General features: G+C 47.0%; 1 protein-coding gene across 2 annotated transcripts in view; it reads right to left on the bottom strand.

The window, feature by feature from the left end:
* Positions 1–1,936: 1,936 nt before the first annotated feature.
* Positions 1,937–23,332, bottom strand: part of EXOSC7 (exosome component 7) — a 29,302-nt gene continuing 7,906 nt past the window's right edge. For both annotated transcript variants that reach the window (XM_079933310.1, XM_079933311.1), the window contains exons 2-8: positions 23,185–23,286; positions 22,786–22,880; positions 16,313–16,478; positions 11,095–11,165; positions 6,394–6,517; positions 5,187–5,342; positions 1,937–2,178 (exon numbers count right to left, since the gene is read on the bottom strand). In XM_079933310.1, coding sequence (XP_079789436.1) covers positions 2,074–2,178; positions 5,187–5,342; positions 6,394–6,517; positions 11,095–11,165; positions 16,313–16,478; positions 22,786–22,880; positions 23,185–23,286 — 819 coding nt within the window. In that variant the 3' untranslated portion in view covers positions 1,937–2,073. The remainder of the gene's footprint in view (positions 2,179–5,186; positions 5,343–6,393; positions 6,518–11,094; positions 11,166–16,312; positions 16,479–22,785; positions 22,881–23,184; positions 23,287–23,332) is intronic.

Here is a 23,332-nt window from a genome sequence, read left to right as displayed (position 1 = left end):
CTCCTGGAGAGACCTTGCTCATTTGGTATTTTGTTTCATTTGTGATGTACCCTTCTTCCAGGTGGGGTGGCCTTCAAGGGAAGGTATGGATGGGGTGGTAGACACAGACGCTAACATCTACTTCTTCCCTTCATTTGCACCATAACTGCTTAGCCAGCAGGCCCAGTTGGGTAGCTGTTGTACAACTGGCCTGGGAAGGCCTCACCTGTCTGTCTCAACTATCTGATGTCTTTAATCATCAAAACTGAAGGTTTCTAAACTTTATTCACATTCTGGTTGCATCTGTGCAGTCCCACTGTTAATGTTCCAGCACGGTCAGTCAACCAGGGGCAGGGGAAGAGAAACAGGCTGACTGCAGCCTCCCTGGGAGCACTGTCATGGCGCCTGTAAGGACAATCACTGGGAAAAAAATAAAGAAAAAAGAGAACCCAGGCTATTTTCTCAACAGGGCAGCAGCTCCAGGTCCAAGTCCAGGCAGCTGCTTCTCTCCACAGGACATAACTGGCCATGCCGGGAGGAGGTGCCCACGCCAGGACCTCTGGAGTCAGTCCTTAAGGGCTTCAGCTCGCATTATGTTCTTTCCATTAGGCAATAACTTCCTAACTCCTTACCCTATTTGTCTAACTGAAATGCAGAGAGTAAATGCCACGGCTGAAATGCGCTCTTTCATGAATCAGCTCCTTCCCCAGGGCTCTCTTCAAGGATTGATTGGGGAGTTTCAGTTCCCCTGGAGAAAAAATAGAGACTGCTCAACCCATGAATAGACTTAATTCCAACACACTGCGCTGTGAGTAGAACACAGGCTTATAGAAAGAGCCTCCTGGCGCCATTGAGAATGGCCTCTCCTTCTGTCCCCAGAGTAGGAAGCTGAGCTGAGTAATCAAATGACAACATCTCTGAAGCAGCCCTCTTAATGCTGATAAAACATGGAAATCTTACAAAACACCAGCGAGTGGCTATAAAACACAAAGTAATGGGCTTCCCTGGTGGCGCAGTGGTTGAGAGTCCGCCTGCCGATTCAGGGGACACGGGTTCGTGCCCCGGTCTGGGAGGATCCCACATGCCGCAGAGCGGCTGGGCCCGTGAGCCATGGCCGCTGAGCCTGCGCGTCCGGAGCCTGTGCTCCGAACGGGAGAGGCTGCAACAGTGAGAGGCCCGCGTACCGAAAAAAAAAAAAAAAAAAAAAAACACAAAGTAAGTTCTAAACAAGAGTGATAAGAAAGGTTGGCTAAGGACCAAAGTACATGTTAAGCCCCGGACTCTAGGGGAGCTAGGTTGGGAATCTCTTGGAGGGCAAGAAGCAAGAACTGGGCTTCCCCCAAAACTCGGGAAGGCTCACCAGCCAGGCAGAAGCCCTGGGTCTGTACCTGGAGCAGAGCGCCTCCTCCATCTCCCCCACCAAGAAGCCCCCAAATACACGAGGCAAATTTACATTTTTCTTTTTTTTGCAGTACGTGGGCCTCTCATTGTTGTGGCCTCTCCCACTGCGGAGCACAGGCTCCGGACGCGCAGGCTCAGCGGCCACGGCTCACAGGCCCAGCCGCTCCGTGGCATGTGGGATCTTCCCAGACCGGGGCACGAACCTGTGTCCCCTGCATCAGCAGGTGGACTCTCAACCACTGCGCCACGAGGGAAGCCCGAATTTACATTTTTTGTGTGTGATTCTTATTTTGTAGGCTCTACAGGGGAGAAAGATTGACAATATACATATCATAAACATTTCCTTTGAACCATTTTACTGCTAGGTCTTGATGTTGTTATTCTGATCTCCTGTGGCAGGTGGTAAGTCTCCCTGGGGAGGCCTGTGACCAGAGCCCTTGCATTGGAGCAGACCTCTGGACTTAGCTGTCCTTCACTAGACAAGGGTCAGACTCTCTGAGGGGTCACCGAATGGCATCTTGGCTTACAGCTGAGGAACTCTAGCCATATCAAGCCAGACCATAAATCAGACTTTAATTTTACATGTACAAATGTTGCCTTAAATTCATAATAGTTAAGAAAAATGTACACAGACTTCAGCTTAAAAGGAAAAGTAGAAAACAAACACGTGGCAGTTGGGGGTTGATGTGCAAATCATCCCAGGAATCCAACTTTCTGTCTCTTGGGCCCCAGGCTTTCCTCCTTGTGTAGGACGCTCTGCAGGGAGGTGTGCAGCACCTTGCCCACGCGCTTGCTGGTCTGCAGGACACAGAAGGGATGGAAGAGGGCACAGGCCCGCTTGTGAGGCACACACACTCTGACCAAGAGAAGCTCCCCGCCAGCTAGCCATTGTAAAGCTGCACACGTTCCATCTGCCTTACAGGACTTTTATTTAATTAACAAGTCAGTATAAAAACAAACCCCAAACCCCGACTACATAGTAGTTGCATTCTGGAAAAACCTCCATTTTGAAAAAGGAAAAAAAAAAAAAGGAAGAAGAAGGCAAACCCCAAAGCAGCAAGCAGCAAAGGCTGCCTCAGTCCTTAGCTGCTGCTAATAGAAGCAGCAAAACTGTCAACCCAATCAGGTCTTGGTTACAGCCACTGTGCTGCAGTGAGAAGGCATGGGGAGGCCAAGTGAATCCAAAAATCTGTCTGATGAAGGAACAGATGGTGCTGAGGACCCATGTTAACAAGCAATTTCTAATTCACCTGCCACCAAAGGAGACCTGCTCAGATAGGACCAAAGTCAATACCCGGATAGTCTTTGATGTTACTGACATGCAGAGAAGCTAAAGGCGTGAAATGTTGGAATCAAGACAGGTCAGGAGGTCAGACAACCCACAGATTTCCTACACAGCAGAAAGAAGGGGGCCCCGGCAAAAAAACCCAACTATACAACAAAAATCTTTCTTTAGGCAACTGTTTTTCCATCCCATGAATCAGGTTAAGAATACAGTGAACCAATTGCAAGTCTCTTCATCAAGCCTTCCACGTTCCCATAGCAGTTTTAGTTTCACCTGTGCCACCGGTTCCATTCCCAACAATGTCAGGGAGAAAGGCACCCAGGCCTTGACCCCCACCCCAATCCTCCTAGTCATAGGTGGATTCTCCCTAGGGCTGTGTGCCTTCTCCCCTGACCCCTGACTATAACAAGGGATGAGACTCTTAAGAATTACGGAAAACTCATATGAAGAGAAGATCTCAGTCTACAGGCTGGGGAGTGATCAGTTCTGTGAAATGCAAAGTCAGGGTTAAGGTCCAAAGTGACTTTGGGAAGATTTTTATCATGACGTTAGAAAAAAGAAAAAAATGTCCAAGTTGATTTAGTAGAGGAACTGATTATTCACGTGAATGAAGGCAGGGAGAGGAGAGGAGGAGATGAGACAGACAGGACACCAGGACTTGAGAAGTCTGAACCTGGACTTGCAGGAAAGAGACTGCAGGGGTTGGGGGTGGCAGCCGCACAACAACCTGGGTTTCTAAGCTTTACCACGAGCGGCATCTCCAGAATGCTGCCTCCCCATGTGAGGCAAATGGTGAGACAGGGCCTCAGGGCCATGGTCCCTCTGAGCAGGGTCTGCAGACCTCATTCCCGAGCCCCAGGGGAAGATGAAGCCCAGCTCACTGGACAGCACTCTGGTTCTCCCACCCATCCATGGCTGACCTGGTTTATGAGGTTAAAATAGCTCTTGGCTGGAGGCACACAGTCCAGGTTTGAATCCTAGCTCCCGCATTTACAAGCTGTGAAGCCTGTAGGCAAGTTCCTTATTCTCTACGTGCCTTAATTCCTCGTCTATAAAAATAAGGGTAACAACAGTTTCCTCACGGGGTTGTTGAGGAGTAAATGACACGATATTATTTAAAGCACTAAAAACAGAGTCTGACATGTAGTAAGCACACAATAAACGTTAACTATTATTTATTGTTTCTGTTGTTGTTTAGATAACTGCAATTCTCATCAAACTGTCCTGGTGGGGGGATGAGGGGGGAATTCCGTCGAAAACAGTATTTGAGAGCCACTCATCTAGAGGCCTCTGGTAGAACTTATTATAAAGCTTTTTAAGAGCTTTTGTTTAAGAAGAACCCTTGTTGCCATGCACAGTTGGAGACACCTGAACTCAGGGTGCTTAATGGGGCACAGAGTAGGAGCTGACACTTACTGCAAACTGACGACACGTCAGACGCTCTGACACGTGCTTCCCCTCCACTCAGCCTGCCCACCCCTCACAACACCTGCAGCAGCAGGCACTACTACTGTTGTTATCCCCATTTGCAGATGAGGGAACTGTGGCCCAGAACCCACATTTGCAACCTGGGCAGTCTGTCTTCAGAGCTTATGCTTGGGCCCTCAACACTATACACAAGGCCAATTTTATGCTTTCAAGTAAGATGACAAAAATAACAACAGACATTAAGTGCACAATAGTGAGAAGTCACTATTTCTAGAAATGAAAGAAGAGTATAGATGACCTCTGGGCATGTGTTGTGAGGCAGTGGTTAACTAAAGCAAAAAACTGGGGCTGGCTAACTCTGTTCCTGGCAATTCAGTCAGTCAGTCAGTCTGTCAGTCTCAAAGTCCTCAAAGACTTCTGGAAAGTCAAGGTGGACACGAGGGAAGGAAGGTCTGGAAAGACACAGGTCAGCATGACCTGGTCCCTGCCGCAGAGGGGCTTCCAGGCCAATGTGGGGGACAGACCTGTCGACCAATCAGTACAGAGCAGCTGGAAAGCACCCTAGTGGTGCTGCCAGGCCTGAGGAGACCTGAGGGGAGCAATCCGCCAGTCAAGAGGATTTCCCACCTTTCCTATTCATCTCCACTTAAACACTTCCAGACCCACGAAGAATGGGGAGATGGCCATCCTTCAGCCCCCTGGCTCCACCTCCGCTCACTCCCTTCAAGGGATGGGAAGCAGTCAGCCAGGATTTCAATTCCCTTATCAAATCACAGAAACTTGGAATTTTGGAGTTACAAGTGACTCTTCACATTATCAGTCCAATATTCTCATTCAGAAATATGGAACTGAGGATGAGAGAGGGAAAGGATAAGAGACTCTTATGAGCAGGTCGCCATTTCCTGGTCCAGAGCCCTCACCACCACCACCCTCAGCTAGCTCAGCGACATCTGGCTCATACCAGCTGCTCTCCAAGCCCCAAGCCTGGGGTGAAGGGGGTCAATGGGGAGAATTCCCACAGCGTGACCAAGGGGGCAGGAGGCAGCCAATACTCCCAGCCAGGTCCAAGCACCTGCTTCAGAACCAGTCTCACCTCCATCATCTCGAAGACGCTCTCTGGGTCCAGGCTGCCCTTTCCCACTTTCCTCATGCATGTCACAACTCCCTTGCTGGTCACGGACACCAGCAAGCTGGCCAAGGAGCAGGCCTCCTCCTGAAGAGTAGCATCCACCACGTGCCGATAACCAATCTGCAAAGTCAGGCAGCAGTGCACGTGCGTGGGCAACGCACATCCCAGATCCCCGCTTTTGAGAGCCTCGTGGAGGGAATATCTACACCAGCAAAGAACCTGTGTCTCCCATTTGGGTCTTATTTTAGTTCCTGCTCATATGGGAAATATTTGAAGTACCGTTCGATCACTCTATCACAGGCTACTGTGTAACCAGTGTAACAGAAGCATGAAATGGAAATATGGGGTAGGGGGAAGGGTGGTGGCATTATAATTCAGAGACCTTCCAAGTCAGAGGCCAACCAGGGGGTTTCTAACAGGCCCCTGGAAGTTTCACTGATGACAAAGATGAATCAAGAGAGCCCATGCTAAGGGACAAGCTCAAGAATGAGTCAAGGGCAGGTGGCTCCAGTCGTCCCAATGCTTCACCAGAGCCTGGGTGAAGCGATTCTGGCGGAATTAAACCTGACCAGTTCAGTCTGATTTTTATATAACGAATCCTGCGTGGAGTCAGCGACAATCTCAGCCAAAACAGGCCTCTTTGCACAGCCTTGGGAGGTGCAAGTTACACATCAGCATCAGCCAGGTGTTATGCTCCACAGGCCTCAGTGCTAATGGAAAAACCACACTTGATGTATTAGACACCCAGGCCCTGCTCCAACCCCCTTATTTCATAGATGTGGACATTAGGGCCACAGAGGGGACAGTGTCCACCTTTCAACCACCCTTTTACTACTCAAGCAGCGTAGACACCATAGAGTTGAGAGAATTAAAGGAAATATGCATTCAGGGTGTTTTGGTGAAATGCCTGGTAGGTAGAAGGGGCTTAGCAAACTCTGGCTACTATTACTATGAACCCACTCATGTGCTCCTGGGACCAGAGCCATTATCTTCCAGTTAAAAAGAAAAGAAAGAGCTGCTCATGGTAGTGGTCTCTAATATAACAAAATTATTCGAGGGTTAAGACTACTATATGGGTTGTGAGACTATAACTTCTCAATCTACTAGGTAACCTTAACGCGTTGAAGGAGATCCACAGGGAAGACAAAAACCATGAGATATAAGCTCATACTTTGCACAGGGTGACGATACAGGGGACATTCTCCACACTTAGCTGGATGCAGTCATAGGGGTCGTCAGACAGTTCAATGTCCTTCAAGCCCTCTTCATCTTCCAGAACACGAACTCTTGGTATCCTAGAAGCAGAAGCACAATTAAAATTCCCACTAACTGAAAGGAAGGATGATAACTTCTTTTTCTTGAGTTGGAATCCCTGTGCCTCACAAGATGAAGTCATGCTATGCCTGAGCTCCGTGTCAGCCCTGCCAAAAGTGTACAGGTGACACTGAGTGCAGTGAGGAAAGGAGGTCTTTTAAAAAAGGATGCTAGGGAGGGACTTCCCTGGCGGTCCAGGGGTTAAGACTCCACGCTTCCACTGCAGGGGACCCAGATTCGATCCCTGGTCAGGGAACTAAGATCCCGCATGCCACATGGCTGGAAAAAAAAAAAATGATGCTGAGGAGAGGGAAAGGGAGAGGGGCTAGAAAGAGGTAGGGGATTAAGAGGCATGAGGTACTATGAATGAAATAAATAAGGTACAAGGATATATTATACCACACAGGGAATATAGCCAATATTTTATAATAACTTTAAATGGAGTATAACATATAAAAATACTGAATCACTATGTTGTACACCTGAAACTACTATAATACTGTAAATGAATGATACCTCAATAAAAAAATAAACTTAAAAAATAAAATGTAAAATGATGCTTAGTCAACCAGATATCCAAAAATGAATCCCGATCCCTACCTCTCACCATACACATACCAAATGGACTGCAGATGTAAAGGTGAAAGATAAAACAATAAAGCTTTCATAAGAAAAACTAAGAACATTTTCAAGACCTTAGAGTAGACAAAGATTTATTGAATAGGACAGAAAGTACTCACTGTAAAGGGGAGAAAAAAATAACAGATTCAATTATATTATAATTGAATACACACACACACACACACACACACACACACAGAGGCACATCTTGGAGATACTGCAGGTTTGGTTCCAGACTACGGCAATAAAGTGAGTCACACGAATTTTTTGCATATAAAGTTATGTTCACGCTATAGTGCAGTCTACTAAGTATTCAATAGTATTTTATCTAACAAAAAAACAAAAAAAGACAATGCACATACCTTAATATAAAAAGATTCTATTACTAAAAAATGATAACCATCATCTGAGCCTTCTGCAAGTCGTAGTCATCTTGCAATGGTAACATCAAAGATTACTGATCACAGGTCACCATAACAAATATATGAATAATGAAAAAGTCCAAAATATTGCAAGAATTACCAAAATATGACACAGAGACATGAAGTGAGAAAATACTGCTGGGAAAATGGCACTGATAGACTTGCTCAACGCAGCGTTGTCACAAACCTTCAATTTGTAAAAAACGCAGTATCTGCTAAGCACAATGAAGTGAAGTGCAGTAAAACAAGATATGCCGGGTTTCCCTGGTGGCGCAGTGGTTGAGAGTCTGCCTGCCGATGCAGGGGTTGTGGGTTCGTGCCCTGGTCCGGGAAGATCCCACGTGCCACAGAGCAGCTGGGCCCGTGAGCCATGGCCGCTGAGCCTGCGTGTCCGGAGCCTGTGCTCCACAACGGGAGAGGCCACAACAGTGAGAGGCCTGCGTACCGCAAAAAAAAAAAAAATCAAGATATGCCTCTCTGTGTGTGTATAATATATATTAAGATTATGAACTTCTGTTTGTCAAAAGGCATTATTTGGGGAATTCCCTGGTGCTCTAATGGCTAAGACTTCATGCTCCCAGTGCAGGGGGCCGGGATCAAGTCCTGGTCAGGGAACTAGATCCCACATGCCACAACTAAGAGTTCACATGCTGCAACTAAAAATCCCGCATGCCGCAATGAAGATCCCACGTGCTGCAACTAAGACCCGACACAGCCTAAATAAATAAATAATTAAAAGGCATTATTTGGAAACTAAAAGATAATCCAGAGTGGAGAAAATATTTCTCTGTGTGTGTGTATGTGTATATAAACTCACATATTACATAAAGAATTCCTACCAAACATAAGAGAAAGTCACACGACCCAACAGAAAAATGGGCAAAAGACTTCAACAGGAACTTCATGAAAGAGGCTATTCACATAGCCAATAAACATACTGGGTATGTTTATTGCCAGAAAGGTGCTCAACTTAAATATTCATCAGGGAAGTGCAAAGTAAAACTAAAATGTGATACCAAGATATACCCACCAGGACGGCTAATACTAAAAACACAAAAAGAAATCCAAGGGCTGGCAAAGATGCAGGGCAACTCAGACTCTATACACTGCTAATGGGAGTATCATTTGGTAAAAGCACTTTGGAAAGCTGTTTTGCATTACCTACTAACATTATTTGCAATAGCTCAAAACTGGAAACTACTCAGATCCATCAACAGAAGAATGGATAAATAAACTGTGGCATATTCACACAGTGGAACACCCTACAGCAAAAAGCAAAGTATGACTACAGGCCACAATACAGATGTCTCAAAACATAATGCTCAGTGAACGAGGCAGACATAAAAGAGAAAACACTGCATGATTCCATTTATATCAAGCACCAACCAATCTATTGTTTTAGGACTGTGGTTATCCTCCGTGGGTATAGCGACTTGCATGGGGGTACAGGGTGGGAGGGCTTCTGGGGGGCTGGCAGTGTTCTGTTTCTTGAGCTGGGTGCTGAAAATATATTTGAGCCATAAAGTCAGTTCATTCCAGTGTGGGGTGGAGCCAGGAAGGAAGAGGTGGTCCAGCCAGCTACTGTTATAGAAACAGTGTTGGTGCTTTTCCCTGTGCCTCTAACAAAAGACCCTTATGATTCAGCCTGCTGGCCATCCCTACACAAGCCAACGTCCAGAGCAAAGGAGTTTCAGCCAGAGAATGTCCACAAGGACTAAGGAGTCCTGCCAGGGTCTGCCCTGGATGAAGTCTCCATGTCAGGGGCCCCCAGGGTGTAAGTACTAAGTAATAACCTATTTGAACAAATTAGGTAACCAGTTTGAATTTTGGCATGGTAAAAAATAAGCGTACACACACACAGACACACACACACACACACACACACACACACCCTTTCCCAACCCTCTGGCCACAATATGGTTCAGCAGAAGGGCTAGAGGATACTGTCGAGAGAATGGCCTCTACCCTTCTAAAAGGCCCTGGCTGTACCAAAGGTCTCTCCATACACTAGAGGGACCCAGTGCCTTGCCGAGTACGCATCCCTTGCTGCCCGCAGGGCTGTTCTTGCTCTGGGAATGAGACTTGCAGCTATGGCCATGACAGGTGTCCTCCCCATCCTGAGCAGCTGGGTTTATCATCCTGATGTACAGTTTGCCCAACACCTCCCCCACAGCCAAACCGCCTCATCTGGTTCTACTCTCCCTTTTTGCCCTGGTGCCCATGGAAACCAGCTGGCAGACAGGAAGTAATTTCTGACGCTTGAGGTACAACAGATGGCGACTTCCTTTCTTCTCCAACGGAGCCCAAGCCCAGGCTGCTGCCGATGGCATCTGGTACTTGAGCCCTCACAGTGGCCACAAGTGCCAGGCCCACCCTTGACTAGTGTCAGCCAGGAGTCTAGTGGCACAGCTAGGGTTAAGGGACTCTATAGCTTTCATTCTCAGCAAATATTCCATCCTGCAATTTCTGACCTACATTTATTTATCTTTGTTTTTGTTTGTTTTGTTTTAAATTGTGCAAGTAGTGTAAATTCACCACAGAAAAACTCTAAAATACAGATAAATTTTAAATCACCCATGATATGAGCACTGGAAAATAACCACAATGACCATCTGGGGATATATATATTTACAGACATACTAAATATGCTGCTGTGTAGACTTCAATCCCCTATGTTGGGACATTCAGGTTGTTTCCAACTTCTCATCACTACAAAGAAGCTGTGATAAACATCTTCGAATAATATCTTTGCTCACTTATCCAATTAATTCCTTAGGCTATATCCCTAGAAGTTTTAATCCTCATTTTCAAGTACCCCAGGACCCCCCATTACCATAATGTAAGCTCTCTCATGGAATGAACACCCTCCTCCACATATTTATTTTCAAATGCTGCAAACTTTCCTCAAAGAACCTTGTGCATAGAGAAGGAAAAGGCCGTATCATCAAACAGTCGGAGGGAATGTCAACTCCAAGAAAGCTTAGTGCCATGTCCTCTGCTACACAGCCTGTCTGGGAAGCTGAACCACAGTGGCATCATCATTTCCTGCTCTTAACTTAAACCAAACATCAGGCTGCTACCCTGCTTTGAGAACATTCACGTGTCCAATCAAGGAGTATGTGTCAGGCACTGTTGATGGCGCTGGGGAGACAGCAGAGTACAAAACAGGCAAAACCCCTGTCTCCATGGAGCTTTATCTAGTGACAGTATTTGGAAAACTGACTGTGTCTCTGGTTTCTACTCTTTTTGCTGCTCTGTAGTTTTCTAATATTTTTCTATATGGTACATGTTTACTTATGAAAATAATAATCCAAAAAAATAAATACAGAAATATATTTAGTTATAACTTATAAAATCTGTTTTCTGAAGCTTAAAATTAAATACCACCATTGTCAATGCTGAAACCCCTTGTTATCTTCTCCTACGAGCTCCAGTAGCAGTGCCCTCAGTGGTTCATCACAGGTGGCTGCTCAGGTTCTCCACGGGCCCAGGGGGCTGTTTCCAGGAAGACATACCTTGTATTGAAGAGCGCAGCCTTTACAGCAATGGAGATGGCATCAAACAAATTTCCACCACATTCCAGGAGCTAAGGGAGACGGGGAGTGAGGGGGAGAAGAAGAAGGTAGCATCATTTGTTACTTTAAGTATTATCCCCAGTAAAGGACACTGGTTCCTGAGAAGTGCCAACCAAGTGTTTACAAAGACAAGAACGCGTGGCTGCTCTCCTGGCTCACTGACACACACTGGCTCTTCACCCTAACCGCACACGCTGCCTTGTTGCCCTGGCTGTGGTACCAACACTCAGAGGCCTCAGCCTGTGGTGCAGCTCCTCAGCCAGTCAGGCCTGCACTGAAGGAGGAACTCATCACCTGCGTTTTGCCCCAGGTAACTCTCAGTTGCACTTGGCAAGTGTTACTCTCATCTTTGCTAACATATGCCTGGCCTCCAAACAAGTAAAAAATGGTGGCCACTGATGCTGCAGCTGCCACCAGGGCCATGTTGATTAGTGCAGTTACTACTGCACGTAATTACCTATGTACATCTGATGCTCAAACACCTAACACTCCCTGTTCTACATTAAGCGTAGTAACAACTAAGGTCTTTCACACGTTTTTCCCCATGAGCAAAAGTGTAGACTGTACTCGTGCGCTCATTGAACAGGGAGGGTTACAGCACATTATTAAGAGGAAGGCAACACATCCTTCTTCCTTATTTTAAAGACGCCTTGGCCTGAGTTATGGAATAAAGCCAACAGGAAGAGAGGAGAGGAAGTCACGTGTAGAAAGAAAAGTTGTGTACTTCCGTGTGTGTTTGTTTATAGAGTCTATCTCCTCTTCATCTGAACTGTCAACTCGTGAGGCTGGACCCTGTTGGTTTTGTTCATTCCTTTATCTTCAGAGCCCAGGAGGAAGGGCTGCTGGGAAGGAGGAGCCTGGTGATTATGGAAGACAGGCAGGCCCTAAACCCAGGCCTTCCAAACTCTACTAAGAATCAACAACCACACCTGGTATGTCTCATGCACTTCATTCATACCCAGTGCAAACTCTAATTCCCGTCTTTAAGCTTTCTGGGCAAACCTCCAGTGCAGACACCATCTTTCCTACAGCCTGGTATAATTACTGCTTATTAGAATATGATCCCCCAGCCTGTATTACCAACTGGCTTTGTAACTGCAGCTTGTTTGTCTAGCAACTGGACTAGCTCTCCTGTACCCTGGTTCAAGTACAGACTACAGCACGGCCCCCACCTCTGGCTAGACTCTTGCGCCAGACAGTCTGGTTTGATTCCTATCTTTGCTGGGTAACTGAATAACCCGGGGTGGGACCTAACATTCTCTGGGCCTCATGGACGGTGAAAGTCACACGATCTCCCAGAAGTGTTGAACAACTTAGTATCTGTACAGCCCTTAGAAGTGTGTCTGGCACATAGTAGGCGTCACATTTGCTCTTTCATCTTCCCATTGTTGTCCTCGCAGACTGTCTGAGTGCATCTGCATGTTCTCCATCTTCACTGTTGACAGCCCAGGTTCCTAACCCTGGCTATGCAGGGTCAGGGAGCTTATTAACAATGCAGGGTGAGGGCCTGGAAACTGCTTTTTACTCCAGGTCCTAGGTGGTCCTGATGACTGGCCAGGGGTGAAGACCACCGTTTTACACTCTGCTGCCCACAGTATCTGCTTTATGCAAGGAAAGTGCTAGATAAATGCTGACGTCTGCTCTAGCAGCTGTGAGGCCTCCAAGCTGGAGAGGACTTGGAGAGCACCTCGGCCAACCCTTCACTGACAGGTGGGCTCAGGGGCCTGCCGGCCAGTCAGAGCTCTTTCTACTGTCCTGCACCACGTCCCGTTAAGGCCGGACACAAACACTGGTTTTCAACATTCTGGCTTATCACCAAAAGATGAAATCGAGAGGGCAGAATGCTGAGCCCTAAGTATCTGCTGAGGGGCCCCCGAAGGGCAGGCACCCAACTCCAGGCCTCAGCTTGCCTGCCTGGCTCCTCACAGGGTACCGCACGACAAGGAACCCAGGCCGGGCAGCGTGCGTCTGACACTCTTCTCGGCCACTTGCTGGCCAGGTGTCCTCCGAGCTTCGGTTTCCCCCTCAGTGAAGCAAAGCCATGCTTCTCTATAGGGTGGCCATGAGGACTAAATGAGATCACATCCCTACATCCCTGGCACATAAGAGGTGCTCAGAGACCCTACCTTCCTCTCTTCCTGCCAAGCAGGCCCAGCCTGGCTAGAATCTTTCTGCTAAACACAGTGGCACAGCCAAGAAGCAGGGGGAGATTGGGGGGGATGTGGAGACCCAAAGCAGCCTGACTGGGCTGTCTGAACAGGGCTACGCGAGCTGGGAGGAAAACGGGGAGGTGCCGGACAACTAGTGTTACAGAGAGACTGGACTGTGGTCCCAGAGAGGTCATAGGTGTCCACCTTCGCTGAGGAGAAAACCCCTCCTGTAACAGAGGTGGGGCAGGAGCAGAGCTGAGGAAGGGGAAGGAAGACACACTTGGTCACAGATGCACCTCCCGTCAGATGCACAAATACAACAATGGCTCTTTTAGGGGAACAAGACAACTTATTCTGTTAGCCTCTGAGGATGACGGCCTTCTTTTCATAAGGTACACCTCCAAACCATACTGCTAGGAAGTACAGCGTACCAAGTAGAAAACCTGCCTCCCCACAAAGATCCTGCTCCTCCTGGGTTTCCCCGCACTGTCCTCTCAGACACCCGGGTTGAGCAGCTCCTGGCACCACACACAGCCACTGCCGGGTGCTGCAGTGGCTCCTCCACTCCACCTTCCCTCCCATGCCCAGTGCCACAGACCACATGCGGGTCTCATCACCACTCCTGGGGCCCCTCGCAAGACAAGCCTTGTGACCCACCTCCCCACCAAAGGTCGCCTGTACACCGTCAGTGCCATGAAGTCCAAAGCTATCCCACTTGGGGTAAAAAGTATGCCATTAAAGAACTGTGAAGAGCAAAGATGAATGAAGTTTCCATGATGGTAAATTTCTACTCTCATAAAATAATGCAACTGGGGAAAAAACCAATACTGGAAACAGGTGGATCATCTGACTATAATAGGTTTCAAGTAATTGTGCCTGCAATAAAAGAATGAAAGCATGGAAGGCTGCCCAGTGAATATTTGTTTGAAAGATGGGCTCTGCCTGAGGACTACCCAGACCAGTTGGTAAAAATAAATCACAGGAGATTCATCTTTTGCAATCCCAGTGATAGGACTGGATTTCCACCATTTTGCTTCAACATGGACTCAATGTATTCAATGTATTTTTAGATGTAGGACAAAAACTTACTCCCCAAACAAAAGCCTATCTCCTACCTCACATGCATGAAGTACGTTCCCACCAAGGCAGAAAGCAATTATGTGAATGACAAAAAGTAATCTACCTCATTAATAATATAATTTTTAAAATGCTTTTCTAATTCATTAAAAACTTTTCTGAAGATGACAACATTTCAAAAGCTCACATCTTCTTCCAAAATAAGTAAAACCTTTAAAAAAATATTAGAGAAGAAATCCAAATGCAAAAAGTCTTAAAAAGAAAGGCCTGGGACTTCCCTGGCAGTCCAGTGGTTAAGACTCTGCCTTCCACTGCAGGGGGCGTGGGTTCAATCCCTGGCCAGGGAACTAAGGTCCCACCTGCTGCAGGGTGTGGCCAAAAATTAAAAAAAGAAAGAAAGAAAGAAAGGCCTGCAGGTGACCAAGACACAATGCACCCGAGACACTCCTGCTCACCATATCCCTGCTCATGGAAGAAGCATGCTGGTTCTAAGCTGAGATAACGTCCCTATGATGTTCACCAGTTTTTCAAGAGCCTGCACTGAGAGAACAGGCTTCTTGCCTGAATCAAAAGAGCATCAGGCCCCCTCACCAGGCCAGCCTCCTACCAAACCACAAGTGTGCAGGGCTGCACCTCCCTGGGCAGCTATGAAGCCTGACTCTTATCAGTAATGACTGTAGGCTGCCAGTTCCCGCCTCCTCAAAACCAGGACGTGTAAAACTACCTGCTTGGTAGGAATCAAACTACAAATACATCCCGCTTACCAGAGATGAGAAGAAGCAAATGGACTTGTAATTTCACTATTTTTACCCATTAGCATCAGCATTCAGAACAGCCCTAACCTGCTAGACAATAGTAAGCACTGCTCTCTTTGGGTTAGCTGTGCCCATCTATCATCAAATTAATTTAAAAGTATCCAGAAAGCCCTGCCCTGTTTCATGCAGGGCCGACAATTATAGACAGCTGGGCTGTTCCTTGCATGAAGTTCACTATCAGTCCACAAGATGGGCTTTATCTTCAGATTCATTAAAGAACCTGTTTGGTCACTGGCTTAGCCCTGTGCCCTCAGTATGAAGTGGAAGATGTAGCCACTAATCTCAAGGTTCATAAAATTAAATGAAAAGGAATAAAATAGACCCAACAAAAGCCTGTACATGAACAAGAGACTGGCAAAAGTAATCACAGCTGTAAGAAAAGTTACTGCCAATCGCCAAAAACTGGGCAGACGAGTATTTGAGAGGGAAGCACCAGGAAGGAAATGGAGGGCTAGACTAGAAAGACTCCTGCAGGCGCAGACTCTGGAGGAGGGAGGAGGCAGGGCCTCAGGGGCCTCACTCGGGAAACGAGGGACTCAGAGTAGCTGGGCTACAGGGTGTTTTCGAGGGAGGATGGCTTGGTGAGGTCACGAGCCAGCTCTGGCACTAATCAGACCTGGCTTTGAGGCCCAGTACCACTACTCACAAGCTGAGACCTCCTGGGCTAGTTACTTGACCTCTCTGTGTCTTAGTTCCCTCACTTATAAATGGGGAAAACAAGTGCCCACTCACAAAACATTTGTAAGGGTTACATGAAAATGCATGTAAAGAGCTCATCATCTTTCCATTATCCTTCTTGTCTAAACTCTGCCCATCAACTCTGTTTGGCACCATCTGGAGAGCATCTCTTGTTTTCTTCTCCCCTGACAGCCTCTGTGGATAATTTTAGGTGTTACCAAGACATGACTGTAACTTTACTGTAAGATGGCATTATACCTGCACTACTATGTTGTATTTAATTTAAAAATTATTACAGGAGACCAATCTTTTCCCAACTAACCTCACCCTGGAAATTGAAAGCATTCAACTGAAGACGGAAAAAGCAGTGGGAGGAAAGTAGGCCAACTGGCTTCCAACAAAGGTAGAGTATGGCCAGTACAGCAATGTGATACTTACTAGCACATCCACGTAGAGAATCCAGCAATGCTCCCGAGGACTAATGCACAGGGACTTCAGGTCGACGCTGCTCTTGTTGTTAAATATCCGGTAGAGGGTGTTAGCAATCTCTGTGCCAAGGTCATCACCTCCCCGACCTTCAAATTCAGGGGTAGCATTGGCTGAACTATATAGAAGGGCAACAGAAAAGGGGTGAGTCTTGTCGAATGCAAAGAGCAAAAGGGCAGGCTTTGTTCCAGTTTCCCTGGGGGATGCTGGAAGAACCAGGACTATGAGGAAAGTCACTGAAATGAGGAAAGGATACATCTGACACTTTTCCAGCCTCTAGACACACGCAATGAGCCAGGCCAGGACCATGTTCTGGATGTGTCAGTGTGTGTGGTGGGAGTTCCCACTGACTTCTACAGAAGCCATATTTATCCAAAGAGAAACAAGAACGCTGGTAAGATGAACCTCAGCCAGTAGTAACGAACACTCATATCTTGAGGGTATAATAAAGACTTCTCTGGCAGGCCCAGAGAGGCCTAGAGAATCAGTCTGGCCTACAGAGGGGTTACATTATATACACCATCCCTAGATGATGATATGATACTCTCAAAACAAAAACCACAATGTAGGTACAATAACTTTCCTGGAATGATTCAGAAGATATATATATAACAGTATGTCAGAGTTATGTTATTAACTTTAGATTATCATGGTACTGAAAAGCAGGAAAATAAGACTGTTGGCTGATTTAAATATTAGGTTCTCTCTTTTACTTCATTTTTCTAGAGAAAACTTTTTCCTTTTTAGCCTCTTTAATTTTATGCCAAATCACCTCAACAAAGAATGAACAAGCATTGACATTCGCCACCCTAAGCACTACTTAAGTGTTTAACAGGAAATTTTTGAGGGTTCTGGCTTAATGAAAACAAATCCTTAATACACTTGTGACATATACAAACATTCCAGTAATCATTTTATTGTAATAAATAAGGCCTAGAAAGATATGAAATCCGTTGTTTCAGTATGGCCTCTACAAAATCACATATTGCAGCTTTCTGGTCCTCATCCACCTGGAAGGTCCTGGGCCCCTGTGCTAGGCACTGGAGACCTAGAGACTGAGCAAGGCAAATGCAGACCCTAAGTCAGCAATTCCAATTGCTGGGGGGAGTCACACGATAGTGGGCAAACAGGAGTAGGGGGTCAAGAGGGATGTCAGCCAGTGTTGAGGGTTATAGGAGTCCTTGAACCTGAAGATGAGTAGAAGCTGGTCAGACCACAGAAACGCCAAGGGGATTCCAGGCAAAGCAAAACCTATGTGAAGGCTCAAGGCTGTACCCACCCCGTCTGTGTAATGCTGAAAGAAACCTCACCTAATATATTTAAGTGTCCCTTTTGTCTGGTCCATTCTAATATAGATGTAAGATGAATCCTAAAACAATGAGAGTGTATTGTTGTATAATAACTTTGCTACTCTCATAGTGTTCCCTTACTACTATGAGCCAGCAGAACCCCAATTTAAAACCCCTATGAGAAACTTCATTACTGTCATAGCAACCTCACTGTTCCCTCACTGCCTCTGCCAGACTCGGGCACTAAGCCATGAAAAGAAGCTCATTTATGGTAAAATAATCAAGTCACTAGAGACCAAGTTCATTATTTTGCAGGGCTAGCAAAAGACAACCTGTTTCTAATTTAAACGCTAAGCCATTAAGTCCCATCTTTTAAGTGTTTAAAAACTGCATCTAAATAGACCATTGTGCAAATCCAGGCAGAGATGCTTATGCTTAAAATGTTGACCTTTCCCTGATTACAGTGGGCCACATCCTCCTGGGAGGGGCTAATTACTGGGGATTGCCGCACTAACAGCCCGAAGGGATGGTTTAAGAACTTCCCAGGCCAATCGCCTAAATAATCTACCTACCAAACCACCCCCCATTGGTTTTTTTTTGACACTGGGCTGGTTTAAAGTGGAAAATTTTCCCATTTTAAAAGGTTTTTCTTTCTTTTCCTTTTTAAAATACAGGTTAACTCTTTCAGCATAGCTGGTGGCCAGAGAAAGGAAGGTTTAGATGCTCAGGAGACTACGGAAAGCTCCTGCTCTGGACTCTCCCTGAATGTGTAATTCAGCATGCTTGGCTTGTAGCCTAACATTAGTCAGGTTAGCGCTCCTTGGGTCTGTCTTATGCCTCAAGGTAATGAATGGGTGCTCTGGTCTTGGGACTTATTACTAGACCACAAATGTTGGAGTCAACGAATGCAGACCAAGGGAGTCCTAATAAAAAGCTTCTCTATTAAGTGCCAAGTAAAAAAAGAGAGCGAGAGAATGCAGGCTGGTAATCCTAGACTCCTGTTCGCAGGCATCACAATATATTCTTTCAGTAGAGGAATATATACTTGGGTTTGGTTTGTTTGTTTGTTTGTTTTTGGCACAAAACAAGTGGTTTCTATAATTACAATTACCAAAACCAATTCAGATCCTTCATAAAGTATGACCCAGCCCCTCTTCCAGGGCTGTTGGGAAATCGCTTATTGAGCTGGATAAACATAAAAATCCTGGGAACGCTGCACCTCCCTCCCAGTTCTCCAACCTCCTGACTGTGCTCCTCCTGCTTGGCACATCTCTGGTTTAACTGGATTAGGCTGAGATCAAGGCCATGTCTACCTGGAACAGGACTTCAGACACTAGGCCCATTGTTGTTTCCCTTGCTGTCAATCTAGCCTGCAAATCTGTGAAGGCTTACAGCCAGGCCAGGCCAGGCCCACGGCAGAAAAAGTGATTTAGTAGGTACCTGGGCCAGGGATGACTCCGGGCCTTACCCCTCTAGTCATCTAGCCCCCAGGTAGGTCCCAATTCCTCAGGGAGCACATGTGCTCACTTCTGAGCCTGCAAAAGATTCCCTATAAATGGGTATGGGAACAGTGGCACATTCTGAGTGTTGCATCGTAAGCCCTTGTTTGCAGTTCCTGGGAGAATTATATCGTTAGCTCTGGAGACGTTCAAAGCACAGCGAGCCTCAAATGACTTCTGCAGGTTGCCTCTCTCCTTTGCCCCCACCCCCAGCCCTTCAGCCGAGAATGGTGCCCCCTTCAAGCAGCACGAAGTAGGTAAGGAACAGAGATCAAGTGGCTCCACCCACCAATTCAGGGCTTGAAGCTTCCAGTTCAATATTAGTGAAAAAAAACAAGTGGTCACATTTAAAAGTAGTTGAGATCCCAGAGAAGTGACAAGTGCCGGGCACGCTGAAATGTCTATGAACGAAACGTGTTCTCCTCACCTCCTCCAGTTACAACCCGCAGCCTCTCTGAGAGACCAAACACAGCTCCTAAACCCATGAACATGGTGGCCAGAGAGCCAAGAAGTGACCTGATGGTCTGCCACATGGTGGTAACCAGAGTGAAACACCAGCTCACTAAATTCTTACCTTCTGGGCTTTAGATGGAAACCACCTTTTCCCAAAGTTTCAAGCTTCTTATTTAAAATGGCCTATTCTCAGGCTACAACTAACAAAACAAAGACACAGAGACAGGAGTTAGAAGGTCCGAGTATGCTCCCAGTTTAGTCAAAGTGCTGCCAGGCATCTCTGGAGCAGATCTCAGGAACCCCAAGGTTTTCCTCCTCCACTGGTATGGGGATCAGGGTCTGTGTCATGGGTACCCTTTCCTAAGGGCATCATTTCTAAGACCCAGGGAAAATCATTGGGGTGGGCGAAGGTGTCTACACCAGGCTCCATATATTATTCCAAGTAGACAAACAGAAGTAGAAGGAATTAGCAGAAAAGCAATTCGTTTTCTGTGACCTCTCTGGTAATTACCACTGGTAATTTAAATAATTAAAACATGAAAGTTGCCAGTAAGTAGTTAAGTCAAGCTGGGCTCAGTCAGGCAGGAGCCCCCCCCACCACCACCACCAATTAACTTTCCTCCCACTGGGTAATAACTCTGTTTCAGCCTGTGGATGGGTGCATGCCTTGAGCTCTCCAGCAGAGGCCCCACGCCTGGGGCCCGGATGGGGTTGGGGGCAGCACCCTTATGGCTGGGCATAGCCACAGGTGCCCAGAAGCCATTCCTATTCATTGGATCGAAATAAAGGGGTTTATTTGTTTACACAATTATGAGTTGCTCCTTGAATATGCAAATGAGGTTCTGATAAAGGTGGCAGCCAGTGGTGCTTGGTAACCTGCTCTTCTTTGCAGGAAAATGGGGTTTTATGAATCTCTCATGGTGATTCTACCCGCTGGGCTGATCACACTGAGCCACTTAAAGACGCCGAAGGGTGCCACCTTGAGAAACAGACTCAGAACTCCCTGGGAAATGGAGTTTCTGGGCCTGGTGAGGTTCTCTTGAGACTTACAAAGGGGGAAAAGAGACCAGCAGGCAGCCACTCTCAGCCAGGAGAAAGAGGTTTGCTTCTAGAAGCCAGATCTTGGGAAGAGGCAGCTCAAAGGCTCCTCTCACCCTGGAGCCACCCTCTTACAGCTGGGACAAGAAAGGGTCAACAGCAGCAGGCTAACTGGAGTCATGTTCAGACACAGAGCCACAATGAAACGTGTCTCCTATACCAAGCATCTGAGTGCAACACCCTCTCTTTGGTGTGGCTGGGCTGACTGCTTTTGGTCTGCCTAAGATGAATGAGGCGGAAGGATAATGAAGAGGAAGAAAAGGAAAGCAAATTACAGCCCCTAACACATGGCGTCTGCTCCTCAGTGACTGTTTACTGCACCGGATCAGGCAGATCAAGGCAGGAGAGGCATTTTTTTCTTCCTCCACGAGCAAAGGAAGGATAAGTTGGAGGCCTTAACAAGTTCACCATCATGCACAGCAACTTAAAGGATGGGCCGATTCCACTGGACAACTCAGACTGCTGAGAGCAGCTGGGCAGAAACAGAGGAAACTGCTCTGGAGGGGCCAGGGCCGGGGCAGGGATGGGCTGGAAGGAATACTGGCCAGAAAGATGAACGCAGACACATTCTGAAAACTCTAAGCAGGATATCCCTCTAAAGCTGGCTCCTGCAGGCTACATGAAGCAGAAAGAGCAAAGACTCAGCACTGAATAGACCTGAGCTGGCATTACTAGCTGTGTGATCCCAGGAAAGTCACTTACTCTCTCTGAACCCCTTTTGTCATCTCTCTCTCAGGAGTGTTGTGAGGATCAATTTCTGTGTTTGGAAGTGAAGACTGGAAGACTGTAACTCGCTGTGCAAATGTGGGTTACCATCTTTGCAGAAAAGGGCTGACATTTCAGGTGCAAGGCTGCTACCTTTAGAAGGGTCTGCTTGCAAGGTTGGTCCTCAGCTGGCATCTGGGCACTTGGCTCTCAGACTGGACTCAGTCAACAGTAAACTGGGTCTCCTGTGCCTAGACTGTGCAAATAACGTGGTTTATGCTAAACACCTGCTTTCCTTCTGGGAGTCTGGAACTTTGGTATGTGTAAAGCAGAGGGTGCCTATGTGACCAGCCCCAATCAAAATCTTGGTGCTGAGTCTCTAATGCGTTTTCTTAGGCAGAATCATCACACACGTGTTGCTGCATTTCTGTGATAATCAAAGCTCTGAATACAACTCCATGCTCTATGCTAAGTCCTGTGAGTCCTTTCAGGAAATGTCTGAATGTGGGGGGTGGTCTTGCCACCCCTCCCAGTGAAGTACCAATATTATATACCTGCACCTAGCATGAGCTGATAGAGCCTTACCCACCTCAAGAAGGTCTGCTGTCACCACCCAGCTAGAAGAGGAGTTACAGATAGAAGATGAGACTGGGCTGGCAACCCGATAAAAAGCCCCAACCCCTAGAAGGGGAGGTAACACGAGGGAGAGAAAGAACACTTTTGAAAGTCCACTGAACCAGTCGTTGTGCTGGATGCTCACTCTATTTTCATTACTTCGCTTCCTCATCATCACAACAGTAGTATTATCTCAATATTTTAGATAAAGAAATTTAGGCACAGAGGGACTGAGTAAGTAGCCTGAGGTCACACAGCTAGCCAGAGAAGGAAGCCAGCAACAAGGCTGGCTGGCTGGCTGCAGAGACTGCAGAGTCTCTGCTTTTCCCAGTACCCACACTGCCTGCCCAGCTGCCACCCCATCGGCCTGTCAGGCTGCTTGGCTTGCCCTACTCCCTGCTCTGCCAAGCAAGTCATGAGAAGTTTTCTGCAAAACTAGAGCAGGAAGAGAAACAGGACATCATTTCATTTGACTCTCATAACTACCATGTGCCTGGCTGCCTGGCAGACACCCTCCTTTTTCAGACAGGGAAAATGAAGCCTAGTGAGGGCCAGCTGATTAGGGACAAGGGCAGGACCTGAGCCAAGGCCTCCTTTCACATTTCCCAGTGCCTGGTACACAGGAGAACTCAGTAAATACCTGCCGGCTGGTGAAAGATGATTAAATACAAAATAAAAGTGGGCTCAACAAGAAACCAGAGGTTAATTCTCTGAATCTTGTATCTTTTAAAGCATTTTTCTTTAAAAACATCTGCAGAGTACTGACCAGTCAACAAAGAACTCCAGGTAACCTTCATTTGGTTTCTCCAGCTTCGGCGTCCCCATTTCTGCTTTCACTCCCACCAAGATGTCTGTGTGACCCTGCAGACACATGCAAGAAGGGTCCTCACTCAGGGCAGGCAGCCAGGCACCCAACCACCCCCTCCTCTCCCAGATGTACGCCTCGAGGGGACTCGCTTAGCATCAGTGCCGGGACTTGGAAAGTGGCCCTTTGAGAAGGTGAGGGGTCCTTCAGATGTATACAGACCCCCTCCCAGAGTTTGGCTTGGGTCTTAGATTTCCCTTGGAACAATATGCACTCCGAAAGCCCAGAGGGGCCTGCAACTGGTTCCCTAGAGCCTACCCATTCCTCCACCTGGGTACAGACTGTGGCCACAGTACTCACCAGCTTGACTCTGGCAGACCCACTGGTGTTGGACACCACATCAGTTTCCACTTCAACACATCGGTAGTCTTCACAGCCACGGCCATCCATGCGGAGGTCTTCCTGAGTGCAACAATCAAAATCCTAAGGTTATAATACTAAACCTCTA

Source organism: Stenella coeruleoalba, assembly GCF_951394435.1.
Source record: "Stenella coeruleoalba genome assembly, chromosome: 10".
NCBI classification, from domain to species: domain Eukaryota; kingdom Metazoa; phylum Chordata; class Mammalia; order Artiodactyla; family Delphinidae; genus Stenella; species Stenella coeruleoalba.
The sequence above is the reverse complement of the archived record's forward strand: the minus strand, read 5'-3'. Positions and strand labels throughout refer to the sequence as shown.